The 14,323-nt window shown below is 43.8% G+C and overlaps 1 protein-coding gene across 1 annotated transcript; it reads right to left on the bottom strand.

The window, feature by feature from the left end:
- Positions 1-4,894: 4,894 nt before the first annotated feature.
- CDC6 (cell division cycle 6) lies at positions 4,895-14,322 on the bottom strand. The gene is made up of 12 exons (XM_081028145.1): positions 14,031-14,322; positions 12,931-13,118; positions 11,831-12,112; positions 11,507-11,706; positions 11,081-11,256; positions 10,574-10,680; positions 9,990-10,129; positions 9,420-9,520; positions 8,193-8,257; positions 6,413-6,615; positions 5,845-5,985; positions 4,895-5,548 (listed from the first exon to the last, which is right to left on the bottom strand). The coding sequence occupies exons 2-12, from the start codon at positions 13,103-13,105 to the stop codon at positions 5,459-5,461; spliced, it is 1,680 nt and encodes a 559-aa protein (XP_080884271.1). The 5' UTR covers positions 13,106-13,118; positions 14,031-14,322; the 3' UTR covers positions 4,895-5,458.
- Position 14,323: the final 1 nt, after the last annotated feature.

The following is a 14,323-nucleotide window of genomic DNA, read 5'->3' as shown; positions in this document are numbered from 1 at the left end:
AGAGGCACGGGTTTCCGTTGGGTCCTAAAACCCCCTCTGCAAACACTAGGCTCTCCCGCCCTCTTTCACCGGCCTTGACTGGGTCAACGGGTGCAGCACTGAGGACTGATGGGGGAGGAAGAACTCAGTGGGAGAAAGACGGAGGTCTGAGTCATGGGCTGGGGACAGGAACAGTCCCGTCTCAAATACACAGCACACGGATGACTTCAGCTCGGAGAATATGGGACAGGAGAAAAAAAGACATTTCTTCCTGCCTGCCCTAAGCAAATGGATTTGGGCTTTGGTGCTGAAGATCCGGTTAAGATCGCTTTCCTCACACCTGCTCAGCTTCTAGCTATTGAGAATTTTGGGCAGGGGACATTTACTTTGGACGGGTCCTCACTTCTACCCTCCCCCTCACAGATATGTAGCAGTCTACCCGTCCTTCTCCACAATTCCCTAAATGCCTCGGAGGCAAAGGGGTGGCGGGGAGGACTGATTTCCAGCAAGGAAATATGACAGTATGACTTGGATGGTATTTGGAAAATGGTCGTTTTACATCCTTAGACTGAGGTGTATCTGGGAGTGTGTTGAGGTGAGATATACATACACAGGTAAGAGTATGAGCAGGCGAGGCTGAGGTTCTTTGGGCTACATCCATTACCAAGAAGGGCAATTGTTAGTGGGAGAACAGATGCAGATCCTAGCGGTCAACTAGTGCCCCTCCCCAGCGCCTGATACGATCCTGAAACTTTTCCAGAATGAATAAGTTAAAGAGAATATTTTCCCAGGTACCAGCTGGGATAAATATAGGGGGCAGAAGGACCTCAACACATTAGATCAACTTCAGGGTTACAGACCCAGCTTAAGATAGCTGATCTCATCAGTAGCTCAAAAGGGAGAACTCAGGTTTGGTGGGCCCGGTGTACCAGGGAAAGGTGGATGGAAGTCTACAGAGGGCTGGGTGGAGAACATTTTGCAAGGAGAGTTGCACATCTCTCCAGCAGCAGAGCTGGGGAAATGTCATGGGGTGAAGGGCCAGAGAAAGTCAGAGACGGAAGTGAGAAAGCATGGCCTCTTCCTAGAAGGGAAGAGGGCAGCAGCATTGCCTTTACCTCTTTCCGTGCCTTGCAGGGAAAACTTAGGGAAAGGGGTTAGGCAGTAGAGATGGAGGGCTCCAGGGTGGAGCCATGGGGTGAGCTCAGGTCAAGCCTTTCACCAGGATGTGCCTCAGTTCTCTCCCAGCTGTTAAACAGGGCTCTTGGTTCTTCCCAGGGAGTTAATGAGTGTTTACAAAAGGGCTTGGAGATCCTCAGATCTCGGCTGGGCCACCACTACAGTTATAAAGCTCAATAAGGGCTGAGTGTTTTTTGGGGAGGAGAGTAGGGAAGAGGGAAAAACTACTCCTCTCTTACAAGCTAAGGATAAAGCCAAGCTCAGAGCACAAGCCTCAGCTGCCACGGGATCTCCTTGTGCCCAGGGATGGAGGTCATGCCCCCTAGTACCTCTAACCACCTCCAAAGGCGGGCCTCCAGCTCACTGTGGGCAGAACCAGACTGGCAGCTGGTCTTCATTAACTCCAGCTTTCCCACCCCCCACTGTGAGCCCACAGCTCCTACAGGCCTAGGCTAGAGGGGGCCGCCCCAGCCCGACCTTGCAGCTGACTCTGGGTGGCAGGCACCACACCAAAGGCCAACTTACCAGCTGAAAATAAAGTGGAAGCAAGACTCCCTTTTCCCATTGGGAGCAAGAGAGGAAAGAAAGGAGTGTGGGGGTGAGAGGGTGGAGGTGGGGGAATTTAGGGCAAACAGCAGGCAGTGAAGTCAGCTGGACTGAGGCCCAGAAACCCCCACACCCTGGGGCCAAGTCTTACTCTAGCTTTGCTTTCAGCTTGAGTCTTGGCTAGGCCCCAAACTAGGGAAGGCCCTGGCTGCCCCTTTCCGCCTCCCCACCCCCACCCTTATTAAATACACATTTTATCTCTCAGCATCTTCATTATCTTAACTGAAGGAGACAAGCAGTGGATGGCAGCAGCGTCAGGGGGGGGGTGGGGAGCAGGCGCACCCTTGTTATAAAGTGCTGATCCAGCTCTTTCAGGCAGTGTGGGAAAAAGAGGTGGGATCAAAGGGAGCGAGGCTGATTCAGAACTCAATTAGAGCTGCTTAAAATCGGAGCGGAGCGAGCTCCCTCCTTCTCGTGTCTTCAGCTTTTACCCAGGCCCCTTGCACCCAATTAGCTTCTACTGGCCTTGCCTTGGGGCTGGGTTGAAAATCAAGGTGAGGCCAGAGGGCATGCCTTCTCCCCCTACAGAACGCACCTCTCCTGAGAAGAGGGAGATCTGCCACTTTTGTAGCTTAAAAGAGAATGTCTTAGAGGACGCCTTACCTTTTCAGGAGGAACCTGAGGTTACAACTTTCCCCAAAAGTTACAAAGTGGGACATCAAGGGTAGTTTCCTCCTAATCCCTTGCCAGCTAGAGGCACAACTTCTGGCCAATTTCTAGGGACACTAGGTAACAACCAGACAGGCACCCTTTTTCCCAGCCTGTAGGAAGGACTCTCCCCATAGCCAAGGCTTCCTGGGAGCAAGATGGAAGTTGCCTCAAGCAAAATACCAGTACATCAGAGGGAGCGATTGGAACGCATCTGTGAGGCCAATAAACCTTCACAACTGTGCCAAGGCGTATTTTGTAAGATGAAGCGCCCTTTTACAGGGGCCTGCTCCATCTCAGCGCAAGAGCACCAGCGATGCTTACTTCCAGATTAGAACTGTCCTCAGTGGGGAGGGAAAGGCAGTATCTTATTGCTTCATTGATCTGTCCACTCAACAATTGTTTTTTGAATACCTACCAGGTACCAGACACTGTACGAAGGGCTGGGGACAGGTACAAATGGAAATAAAATCTCAAGCCTGGGTCTTTTGGTCACTCTCAGGATTCAAGGCGATACCTCTCCATAGATATTTTTAAAAATCTCCCAGTCGATCTCATTCCCACTTCCCAGTTCTTACTGGTCTACCTTAAAAGGCACTTAATAAAGGCAGGGAGCAGTGGAGTGGGGGTGGGGGAGAGAAGAGAGCTCTGCCAACTTTTTTGATCTCTGGGTAGCTTGGCCCTCACACACTCTTGCCAGTTATCTAGCCACAGGCAAGTCTTCATTGAGCCAGAAATATCAGTGGCAGCTCTGGGGTTGAAACTCACACCAATTTTATTGTGTCTGTTCTTTCCATGGCAAGACCCACCAACACTCTGGGGAAGCTTAATCTGCTTCTTTGAAGAAAAATAAGTAAACCAGGAGATCGACACATACCCCACCACCTTCAAGAGGAAGAATGTAGGTCAGCATCTTTGCCACTACTCTATGTGAAAGAGCCTAGGATCCTGGCAAAAACTAGTAACCACAAGCCCATCCCGTCCCACTACCTTCCCATATAGCTCTCGGCCTCCGTGAGAAAAGCCAGCAAGGAAAGGCCTTTCTTCCTCCTCTACCCGCTTCCCGGCTGTCTGAATTACACTTAAGACTTCGCTGACAAACATACATCAGCTTTTGCTCCCACAAGGGCAGCGGAAGCCAAGCAGGGACTCTAAGTCTGCTTCACGCATCATTGACAGAACCAACCCTGTTCCAAATGCTGAAGTCTTAAGAGCAGCAATGACCTAGAAATTGACAGTGGGGGGAGAACTGAAGGAAAAGAAACAAGCCAGTACATAGAAAACCCCATTTCCAAATACCAGGGGAAAGGGAGAGAAAGGAGGTAGAGGGAAAGAAATTTGGCCCCTTTGAATCTGCAAATGCAATCTTGGCTCAGCGCCATGGAAGATACACAGCCGCCCCACTGCGAGTCAAGCCATGTTCCTGACTCAAGTCCTACAGTTAAGAGGAAGGCGCCAAGCCTCAAACACAACGAGGTGGGGAGGCCGCTCCTTTCTGGGCAGGATCCTACTGTGGGCCCAGAACAGACAGCAGCTGCCCACAGTGTGGAAACAAACTGTAAAGCAGTCACGTCTCTTAAGGCTGCAGCATCCAATAAAATGTAATTTAAATCAAGCCTCGCATCTGTTCTCAATCCCATTCAGTCTCTGCTTTCCATCAGCCTTCGGACAATCTTTGCAATTATGCTTGTTAACCCTTGTAGCCCCAGACCCTTTCAGAGCTTGTAGGTATAGAGCTGTTTCTACCCTCGCAAATTACCCTCGGAGGGAATGAATGCTCTGGTAAGAGTGTGTGAGAATGACATTCAGACTCCTGTCCACAGACTATATATGCTCTGCTACACACACCAGTGGGTAGTGTTCATTTCAGAGGGCTCTTCTTCTGTCCCATACCACCTGCTGTAGCCCAGATCACATTGCAAGGATACAGTGGGCAGCATGAATGAAACAGTGGCCAACAGATCATTTATACACATATCAAGTTTCCAAACTCAAGTGTGTCAGAAAGGTAGGAGGAGACAGAAGAGCTCAGAGAGCACAGCCTTGGACACTGGCCCCCAGACCATTCATATCACACATGGCTTGCATTCCAAACATCTGCTTGAGTTTTAAAAGCACAGCAATCTCCCAAATGAATCAAACTTAAGTTTCCCTCCCTTCTCTCAAAACTCCCCCAGCCCCATGCTTTCACTTTCAAGGCAGTCAGTGTTATAATGGTGCCCTCTGCTGTCCCCATCACAAACTGCCACTTAATGCCACTGGAAACTAAACCCAGAAAGGGGGAGACTTGAGGAACCCTATGGATTAATTGATCTAGTAAGACTAGAAAAACATGAGATTTAGATGAAAACCCAACCCCAAACGAAGGCATCTTGAAACGAGTGGCTTCATCTGAGGACAACTAAGATTGTGGTACAGTTTAGGGAGAAATTTTCTGAAAGTGGGAGCTATCTTGAAATGTGACTGCTTAAAAAGACAAAGAATTCAACTTGAAAATAAATATATTCACAATCTGTAGAGTTACATTCTCCTTACCAACCCCATACCCTTGGGAATGCCTAAAAACCCAGGAAGTCTTTCAAATGTCACAATGTGGAAGTATCCACAAAGTGAACACAGTATACTCCAAAACGAAACAAATTCTTTGATCACAAAATGTCCTCCAACTCTCCATGTGGACTTGTTTATTTTCCTGGATCATCCTTTCTCATTCTTCTGACTCTAGTCCCAAAGTTCTTTCAAATATACCAATGTTTGAGAAAACAGAGATAACTATATACAAATTCCACAACATAACTCTATACACCTGCAAGGTAGTTAATATAATCAAAAGGGTCTACTTGGTAATTTTTAATGCATAAAAATAGTAAGACCCAAAGACGTTATTCTGTGCAAATATTCTTAAATCTATAAATTAAAATTGATCACTTTAAATTAAAAAGGTCATATTTGTTTTCAAACCTGAATATATGAGGTACTAAAATGAAGACTTTATAGCTTTCTAAATGCCAGCTGGATACTTTCAGGTGGGGTATTAGTACAAAAGAATTTAAGGTAATCCAGTAGATAAGATATTTCCAATTAAAGCTTTGTCTTTCAGAGCATGCTCTATTTCCTTCTCTTCAATCTTCAAAGACACCTGAAAGAAGAGAATAAAGCTTTTCACAATGAACTCACAAAAGCAGTTATTACATAAATGTCTACCACGTTAAACTTTTCTCACAAGAGACCAGCAAGTTAAACACTGCTTTTTCAATGGCCTATAAAAAAACCTCATTCATACCACAGTCCCATCCTCCCACATCTTAATAAACTACCTAATATAAAAACAAATCATCTAATTTTGATCACTTAAAATTCTGTACTTTAGCAAAATATAAGCTCTCCAAAACAGGACAACTAAAAGCAATGTCACATAGAAGCAGTTAGTTGTACCTTTGTGAAGCGGGTTTCCTTGTTTTTCTTTAATTCTAAAATGCCCCTGGCCTCCAAGAGCCCTGAAAGTGACAAACACTCTGACTGGTCCACAGATGCCACCTGCTGTTTGCGACAGACGTTACTATAGGCTTCATATAACTGGGAGGAAACAGGGGAGAACAAATGTTGCTTATAAATCATATCTCTTGCAGCCTTATAATCTTTGGGGGAAAAAATGCGAGTCTAGGTTTGCAAAAAAGTTATCTCAATACCCCAATTCTCCCTCTTTTCAATAAAATCCTTGAACAGGCACTCAGTAGATAATTGCCAGAAACCTATACTGTAATGCAGGAAAGGGGCTTTATATTCTTCCTGAAATGAAGGGGAGAAGATTATAAATGGTGAACTCTCAACCACAACCCAAGGAAAATAAAATCAGCTGCCTTTTGTATGGTTTAGTCTTACTGTTAAAATCCATTTTTAATTCATATCAGCTGGAGCATGATAGGCCTTTTGGAAAATATCTGCTCTGCAAAGCAGATTCTTGTCTCCACCCCAGCACCATCTGCTGAGATTCCCAACTAACCTTCCCCAGAGTGACCTCTTTGATTTTCAGCTGCCTGGTCAAGAGCAGCAAAGAGCAGACCAAGATCTTCTGCTGAAGAGGGAAGGAATCTTGTACTCCTTCTTGGCTCAAAGTCATTCTGTTACCGTCAACTTCTGAAATGACTTGGGATATGTGAATAAGACCAACCCGCTTCGGAACCAGTGACTCAGAGGGTGATTTACCTATAAAATAAATAAATCAAACTTAATTAGGTTTTGAAAAATTCTGTGTATTGAGACACATGACACTAAGTTTTAGTTGGAGACAATTCAAGTGCAGTCATGTAGTGGCAAAGCAGAGTTTCCAACTCTGTAACTAGAAGCGCAAGGATGAGAGACAACAGTATCCTCAGAAAGAGGCCAAAATAATGTGGGATGACTTGGAAAGTAGGGTATCCTTTTTCTGGGCAGAATGGTGAGCTATTTTGCCCTGCAGAGTGCAAATAATCTCAGAGAGACAAAAAGCCACCTCATGAAAGAGTAAGAACCAGATAGAGACTACTTATTGCATTTTACCTTAGAAGTTCCTAATATCTCAAAAGTACAAAAGAACAGAACCTTGAAGCAAAGATGATATATGCCTGATATTTAAGGAAGAAAATAGTTGGGAAAATGAACTAATATTTTGAATCAAACAAGTGACTAAAGGATAGTAAAGTCAATCCTGCGTAAGTCCTCTACATAGACTCCGTAAATGACCTTTGAGGATTGGTTCACTTGCCCAAGCTGATCTACAGTAGAGCAACACTTGAGAAAATGTCATTGGATATCTTAGCAGATAGCACCATCTCCGAGGCCGCAGTTTGGGAAACTGCCAACAAGCTGCACAGGACTATGGCTGCATTGTTTGGAGATGCATGAATTGCAAGACAGAGGAGGGATTTGCTCTGTAACAATCTTTGCTGAAAGTTACTTCCTGTGACCATCTGTAGTTGCCCCACAACAATTTGCTTCTATTTGATTACTACAAATGAGGTCCTGCAGAGGCCTAATAGTAGTGGAGAAACTGGAGATCACTGATCAAGTAGCAGAATCTTAAAGTTGAAAGGAACAAGATGATGAAAAATAGAAAGTGTTCTCTGTGGAACTGTAATGCTAGAAACAATTTTAATAACTTTCAACCAGTGCAGGAGTGAAGGAAGCAACTATCAAATCAGACTGTTCTGTTTCTAAAGATTAACACTGGATATTGAACACTGACGAGATACGTAGTTCATGGCCATTTTATGTTTGCCATAGCTAAGAGAACAAGGCTGAGGGAAAGCAAGACTAAGTTTGCCTTTGCCATTTTTGTAATAGCCTGCAGTTTACTGTAGCAGTATCGGCTTTATACCTCCACCCTCCTAGGCTTGTTTAAAGGTTTGAAATATCCCAAGTTGAACTCCATTCTTTCACTATCTGTCTTATTTACCAGGCTTTGCTTTCACCTATATTGAGACCTAAACTGCACACAAACACAAGCACCCAGAGAAGCTGATCCAACCTTATTGTCTACAGTTTTCATTCCTAGAGCTTGGAAAGAAAACTTACTCTGTCCCAACCATTTATGTAACACCCTGAGGAACGCATTTCCAGTAATGCACGGATTATAGTACTGGCAGGCAAGACTGAAATAAGCAGATGAAATAGACCAAAAACAGACAGACACAAAAATGGGTGAGTGTGGATTTAACTGTGTTCATTACAACTTTCTAGCTGTTTCCTCAGAAAAATTAAGCTTCCAATTATAAAGGAAAACAGGAAGGAAATAAACTACTTACATTCAGACAGTGGTTTGAGGATAGTCTGGCTTTTGACATCTGACTCTACAATTTCAATAGCTCTCCTATAAAAAAAAGTATTTCTGAAATTAATTTAGGCTGAGCCAAAGCAAACACCATACCAAACTAAGCTCAAAAACAGACACATTAACAAAAAACAACATGTTTTATAATTTTAAATCTCCCAAACAAAACTGGGTTATGTCTCTGCTAAAGGAGACTTAGTTGCCTTGAAATAATTCATAGACCAGGGAATCTGAGAAACTTCAACACTACATGGTTTCCTCTTATAAATGCCAAGTAGGTCATCATACATTGAGCCAATAATAACATTTTGTATGAGGACAAAATGTCACGGATAGGAGAGAATATGTAGTATGGGCGACTGACTAAAGAGAGCCAGTTATCACCTGTCTACACTGGACCTAAAAGGGGAGTCCTCAGTTGTACATACATGGCATATGTGTAGGCTAAACCACACCATACTACATGACTATTGCTCATAGGGCAAGTCTTTACCCAAGTAGTTTGCTGACTAGGGGAAACTTTCAAACCCAGGATCATGACATCTAGCAAAAGGAAGAGCTTACTCTCCCACTGCTCTCTCCAAACTACTTTGACCACAGGAAGCCATAAGCCAGACCTGGATCTTCTGCATGGCAGTAGGGGGAGGTTGGACCAGCAGGCCAACACAGTAAGTATCATTTTAATGGACCCAGTGTTCCTACTGAGAAGGAAGAAATTTCATCAGTCAGCACAGAGGCTTTCCCCAGCAGGAGGGGAAGGGGGATGGGAAGGGAGAGAGGTCTGGAGTTACAACTGTGGGGACCACCAACTGGAGGAAGGGGTGCTCACAAAAGCAAAGGAAGGAAAAAATTCTCTAAAGGCAAAGATGGTTCAGGTCCATAAATAAACCTGCTTGAGACCAGCTAATGGAAAAGTAAACTGGAGTCTTTTTTAATACAAATGTAATTAACCAATCTATAATCACCACAGGGAGTGCCAGCAACATCTCATTTGTTCCTCCCTCTGTAGGTAATGGACTGATAATGTTTCAGACATTAACACGGTCGAAATGCAGAGCTCCCCACTGAGAAACAAGTCCTCTTTTCTGAGCATAAAAAGTGGCAGAATGGAGCCTCTTAAGCCACATTCACTTGAGTTACAAGAGACAATTAATGGCATTTCTTTTTTTTAATAAAAGCAGCCAAAAGTGCCATAACTCACCTGCAAACATCTAGTGCTTTGCGAACGTCTCCTGAAACAGCAGACACTTTTCGGGCGCAGAACTGAATTGCAGCGTTGTCCAGAACCTGATCTTTTGATGCCTTCGTTCAAGACAAAGAAAGTGACAGTTTGAATTATAAGATTCCCACTCTGTGATTTAGATCCCAGACATAAATATTTTCACACTTAAGTCTAAACTTGATTGGCCGCCCTTTAGGGTCTAAGATGCCTTTTCTGCTCATAAGTAAATGGAGATTTCACACATTTAAGTATTTCCTAGGAACGTGGTAGAGATTTATGAATGGAAAAAAGGCAATCAGAACTTAACAAAATGAAACAAAACAAAAATTTATTTAGTCCTTTTCAAAAGAGAAAGTTTTCTCGTAGGCCCTATTTTTAAAGGTCATCAAAGAAGCACATGAGTGATTCCTCTCTTATTCTAATTTCAACACTGAGGCATCCAATAAATGGAGCCATGGGTGAAAATTCATATAAAAATGCTCTCTTTATGGCTTTCCCAACACAGGTGATCCAAGGAACACACAATTTGGTACAGTGGTTGACACTCACCTGATTAAGTCGATCCTGCAAGATAGTGGCTATCTGATTTTTGGTATAAGGTGGGAAGTTCAACAGCCATGGCTTACATTTTTCTCTAGCTTGAAGCCTTGGCAGAATTCTGTCTGTGAGATCCAGGGTATTAGCAATACCTGAGGAACAGATAAATAATACCAATCATCACTGGTCAAATCATCCTAAAAGGAAACATCAACCCTCTGAAAGCTAAATAAAATTCCCAGTTCCAATCCAGCATTCCAACTGTTGCTTCTCGCTCCCACCCTTCCCAATACTCATTAGTACATAGTCATCACAGAATACTCTTTTGAAGTTAGGTTTAGAATTGTTCACTGATAAGCAGGACCAGATACTCCAAAAATCAACAGTCTCTGAAATGCAGTATTATGCCATTTATGTTCAGACTTAATAAAATTGACTTGCCTTAGATTAAAAATACCATTATTTTTATGGTAACTCATTTTGATAAGAAAGCAGAAAGCTGGTTTAAAATAAAATAATAGGCGATAAATAAGATGAAGAGATTAAAAAAAGAATTCTTTAGAACCACCATGTAACATGAACAATTGAGCACTAACCAATCAGCACCAATCGAGAATTGCTCAGCCATGGCCATTCAAACAGTGTGTACAATACATCCTGACCTTTGCTGTCCAGTTGATCCATCTCATCCAACACCAACACACTACAATAAAGAGAAACAATCAGTATCCATGTTCACCTTCTTAACTCTCCAGTGTGTTTGAGCTGGGCTGACTCTAGGTCACATTCCTACAGCCGACACCAGTTTGAAGATCATAATCTGCCCTTTCACCAGTCACTGTTACAATCATACCCCCCCCATCATGAAAAAGTAACATAGAGGTTTTTCAAGCAATTAGTTTGAAAACATTTTCCCAACTTAAAATTAGAAGGCGTATTGTATTTTTCCTTTCTTCTTTCCCTGTAAGCTATGTAATGACCTCTCATAAAACAAATATAGGAAATGCTCTTTTTATGAGCAAACCGATAAATTCAAGGATGGGAGTGTGGGGGTAACAGAGCTTGCAGATTTTCACAGCCACATGCAGCAGAGCAATACTTACATCATGGGGCCCTTCTTTGCAGTCAAATGGTTTTCCAGTTTCCTCATCATGTCCTTCCCAGCTGGCCTGGATACTCCTTCCTGACAAATCTCCTGAGCAATAGCTGGGAATACAGCCTGGGCACTCCTCAAGGACATGCAATTCAGCATGATAGTTTTAAAGCCTTTCAGTTTCTTCTAGGAAAATGCAAACACGGGAGTTATTTTGGCTTCAGATAAAGATTTGATGGAACCTGAGGTGTCTTTGAGGAGTTAATAGCATATAGGAGAATAAGCTCTACTTTCAATTGGAAAGATTTAGACAAGGAAATTAAAAATGTCTTCTTTTGGGGAAAACTTCAACCCCCTAAGACTTCTACTTTTTCTTAACCCTTAATAACCAACTGTCATTTTAGCAAGAGCATCATAATTTATACTCTCAACATACCTTGAGGTCCTGCAGAATTCGGCTTAAGCAGGCAGTTTTTCCAGTTCCAGGAGCACCAGAAATATAAAGACTTCCAGCTTTTTTCCCACAGATGTGCTCCCTCAGGAAATTCCTGATGATATCCATCTCCTTTTCCCTGGCAGGCAGCCGATCTGGGACAGCTGTATTCAGGACCAGCTTTGCTTGCTGGTAACAAGTGCCTGTGCCAGATATGAAAAGACAATTAGACACAACAGAGGTGACTGAGAAGACCCAATGGGTTTCCTCTGGAGTCATCAGCCTTGTTTACGACGCTGCACTAACAGCGGCCATGTAAGAACAAACCTTCTTGTTTGAAGAGTCTCACACGTGCCGATTCTTTCTCCAGGGGACATCTCTGCTCAGAATTTGTTGTGATCTCTTGACCTTTTTGAACTGAGGAACATATTTTGTCTTGGTGAACTCTGGCTTGTTCTCTTTTGCTAGGAGACTTAACAGTCAACTGATTGTCAAATACCAATCTACGCCCCTTGGGTAAATGTGAGCTAGGGGGACCATTCTCTTTCTTGCCCTGCTTTGGTGGAGAACAGGGTAGTAAATGAGGAGTGTTGCACAGGTTGTCATCACCTGAAACATTAAAATAAAAACATGGTCATTCACGGTAGTGGATAGTAAAAGGACTTGCAAAGATCTCTGCCTCCCCCAGAAAGAGGTGAAATTTCTATGATAAGTCAAAGCCACCAAAATAAAATGCCTCTCATTTTAGAAGCAAATACTGGCCACCAGATGGCATCACTGAATCTTACTACTGTTTGGTAGAAACCAAATGGGTTATAGTGGGATCAAATTCTAAGATGGTTCTAAAACAGGGACAGGGTTTCTCAACCTGGGCACCACTGATATCTTGGACCAAATAATTCTTCACTGTGTGTGTGTGTGTGGGGGGGGTTATCCTGTTCATTGCAGAATGTTTAGCAGCATCTCTGGTCTTTATCCACTATGCCACTAGCATTTCCTCAGTTGTGACAACCAAGTGTTTTCAGATACTGCCCCATCATCCCGCATTAAAAAGAAATTATCTAAAACAAGGAAGAATTACCAACCACTGTTCTAAAACAAGAATGTCACCTGTGTCTCTTAACTTCACCACTATTAAGGCAAGTTTCAAAATACTATACAGTATAGCTAACTGCAAGGTCATTTAAAATACCAACAAAATTAAGTTTAGTATTAAGGAATTGAAGATCAGACCTATTAAATACTTTAGAAAGTGATCTTAACTCTGAAGTTCGGTAAGAATTTAGCAACCATTCTGAAAATAACCAAAGTGAATAGAGAGGTCTTAACAGAACGTAGAAAGCTGCTTCAGAGAACTAGGCATCTTATCATTGAAGGAGAGGTCAAGAGCTACCAATCAAAAAGCACTTATGTAATGGATAGCTTACCCAGGCGTTTTCTGGGGCTGAGAGGCAGAACTACACAAGGAGAACGGGGTATGGCCTGGACTTTTGTCAGTTCTAGTTTGGTGTCACTAGAGTTTTTAGCTTTGTCCAATGTCCGAGACAGCTTCTTTTTTGGAAAACTGATTGTGGCCTGTGACTGGGATCGCGTTTGAGGCATGATGGCAACACAGCTGGGCACAAAAAAAAGGAGAACAACCAATCGGTATGTAAAACTGAAGGAAAAAAGAACGTGGAATGTATCCCAATGATCAACACTCACTTCGTTAGTAAATGATGTTACAACAATATTTTAGCATCCAGTTCTGCTTCCCATCCAAATCTATGCAATAATAGTGAACACTTGATGTCTACCTCTTAGGTGTAAGAAGCTGTTATAAAGATGTTAGGTATCGACTCCTCTAAATTTTACCCTACCTGAAAGGTAGGTACCATTATTTTATTTGTTTGTTTGTTTATTTATTTAGGAGGGCGCAGTTCACCGTGGCCCATGAGGGGATGGAACCGGCAACCTTGGTGTTATCAGCACCGCGCTCTAACCAACTGAACTAACCGCCTCCCCGGTAGATACTATTATTAAAATAATCTTCAAGATGAGAAAATTGAGAGGCACAGAGGTCCAAAGTCACAGCAAACCCGGTATTCTGGCTTCACAGCCCAAGTTCTTACCCACTTGAGCAACGCCATTTAGTTTATCTTGAGTGATTTCCATATTTCTAATTCCCTCACCCCAGGCACGGGGTCTACCTTTATCACCAGCTTCGCCCAGCAACCTTCCGTAGTTTTCCCGAGGCATCACTCTGCACTCAGTCCCCACTTTACACAACTCTTAACCTCCCCCCGCAGAACATGTTCCTCTTACAACATTCAACTTCTTTACCCCGCGCACAACTGCCAAACTACTCCGAAGGCGCACATCTCCCTTCCCTTACCCAGACCTGAGCTGCAGCGATCTGAGCTCTCCTCCCCTCACTTCACCTCGGGCCTCATCGAAACCCGCGGGCCCTGCCACCCAACTCCACTGCCTACCAGCTCCCAGACCTCCCGAGCAATCTTCTCCTCTCCACCCCACAGGGCTGCGTCACCTCAGTGCCAGCTCCTTCTCACGTCTCTAGCACACGGCTTCAGGGATTCTTCACAAATTCGTGAACAACCAGCAGCAGAAAAGCCCAGCCACTCTCGCGCCAAATCTGCACAGCCGCAGCTTTCCGGCCTCCCGCCAAAGCCGGGCCAGGTTTCTGATTGGTTGTCGTGAGTGCCGCGCGCCACGGCCAACGCCCCTCCTCTTCGCGTCCAATCCAGCTGTAAGACCCATAACCAATAAGAGAGCCCCAGGTCTCAGCGCCCCAGTGAGACCACGCCCACTGGGCCCAGAGCG

The sequence above is a fragment of the Rhinolophus hipposideros genome, assembly GCF_964194185.1.
Source record: "Rhinolophus hipposideros genome assembly, chromosome: 20".
Classification (NCBI taxonomy): Eukaryota; Metazoa; Chordata; class Mammalia; order Chiroptera; family Rhinolophidae; genus Rhinolophus; species Rhinolophus hipposideros.
The sequence above is the reverse complement of the archived record's forward strand: the minus strand, read 5'-3'. Positions and strand labels throughout refer to the sequence as shown.

Bases quoted from the DNA above. Each gene is read 5' to 3' on its own strand.
- CDC6 (XM_081028145.1), bottom strand. From the start codon at position 13,105: ATGCCTCAAACGCGATCCCAGTCACAGGCCACAATCAGTTTTCCAAAA. The intron at 11,707-11,830 runs GTTTGTTCTTAC...TATCTGGCACAG, and splicing joins GAGACTCTTCAAACAAGAAG to GCACTTGTTACCAGCAAGCA. The intron at 10,681-11,080 runs GTAAGTATTGCT...TCTTTATTGTAG, and splicing joins GCAAAGAAGGGCCCCATGAT to TGTGTTGGTGTTGGATGAGA.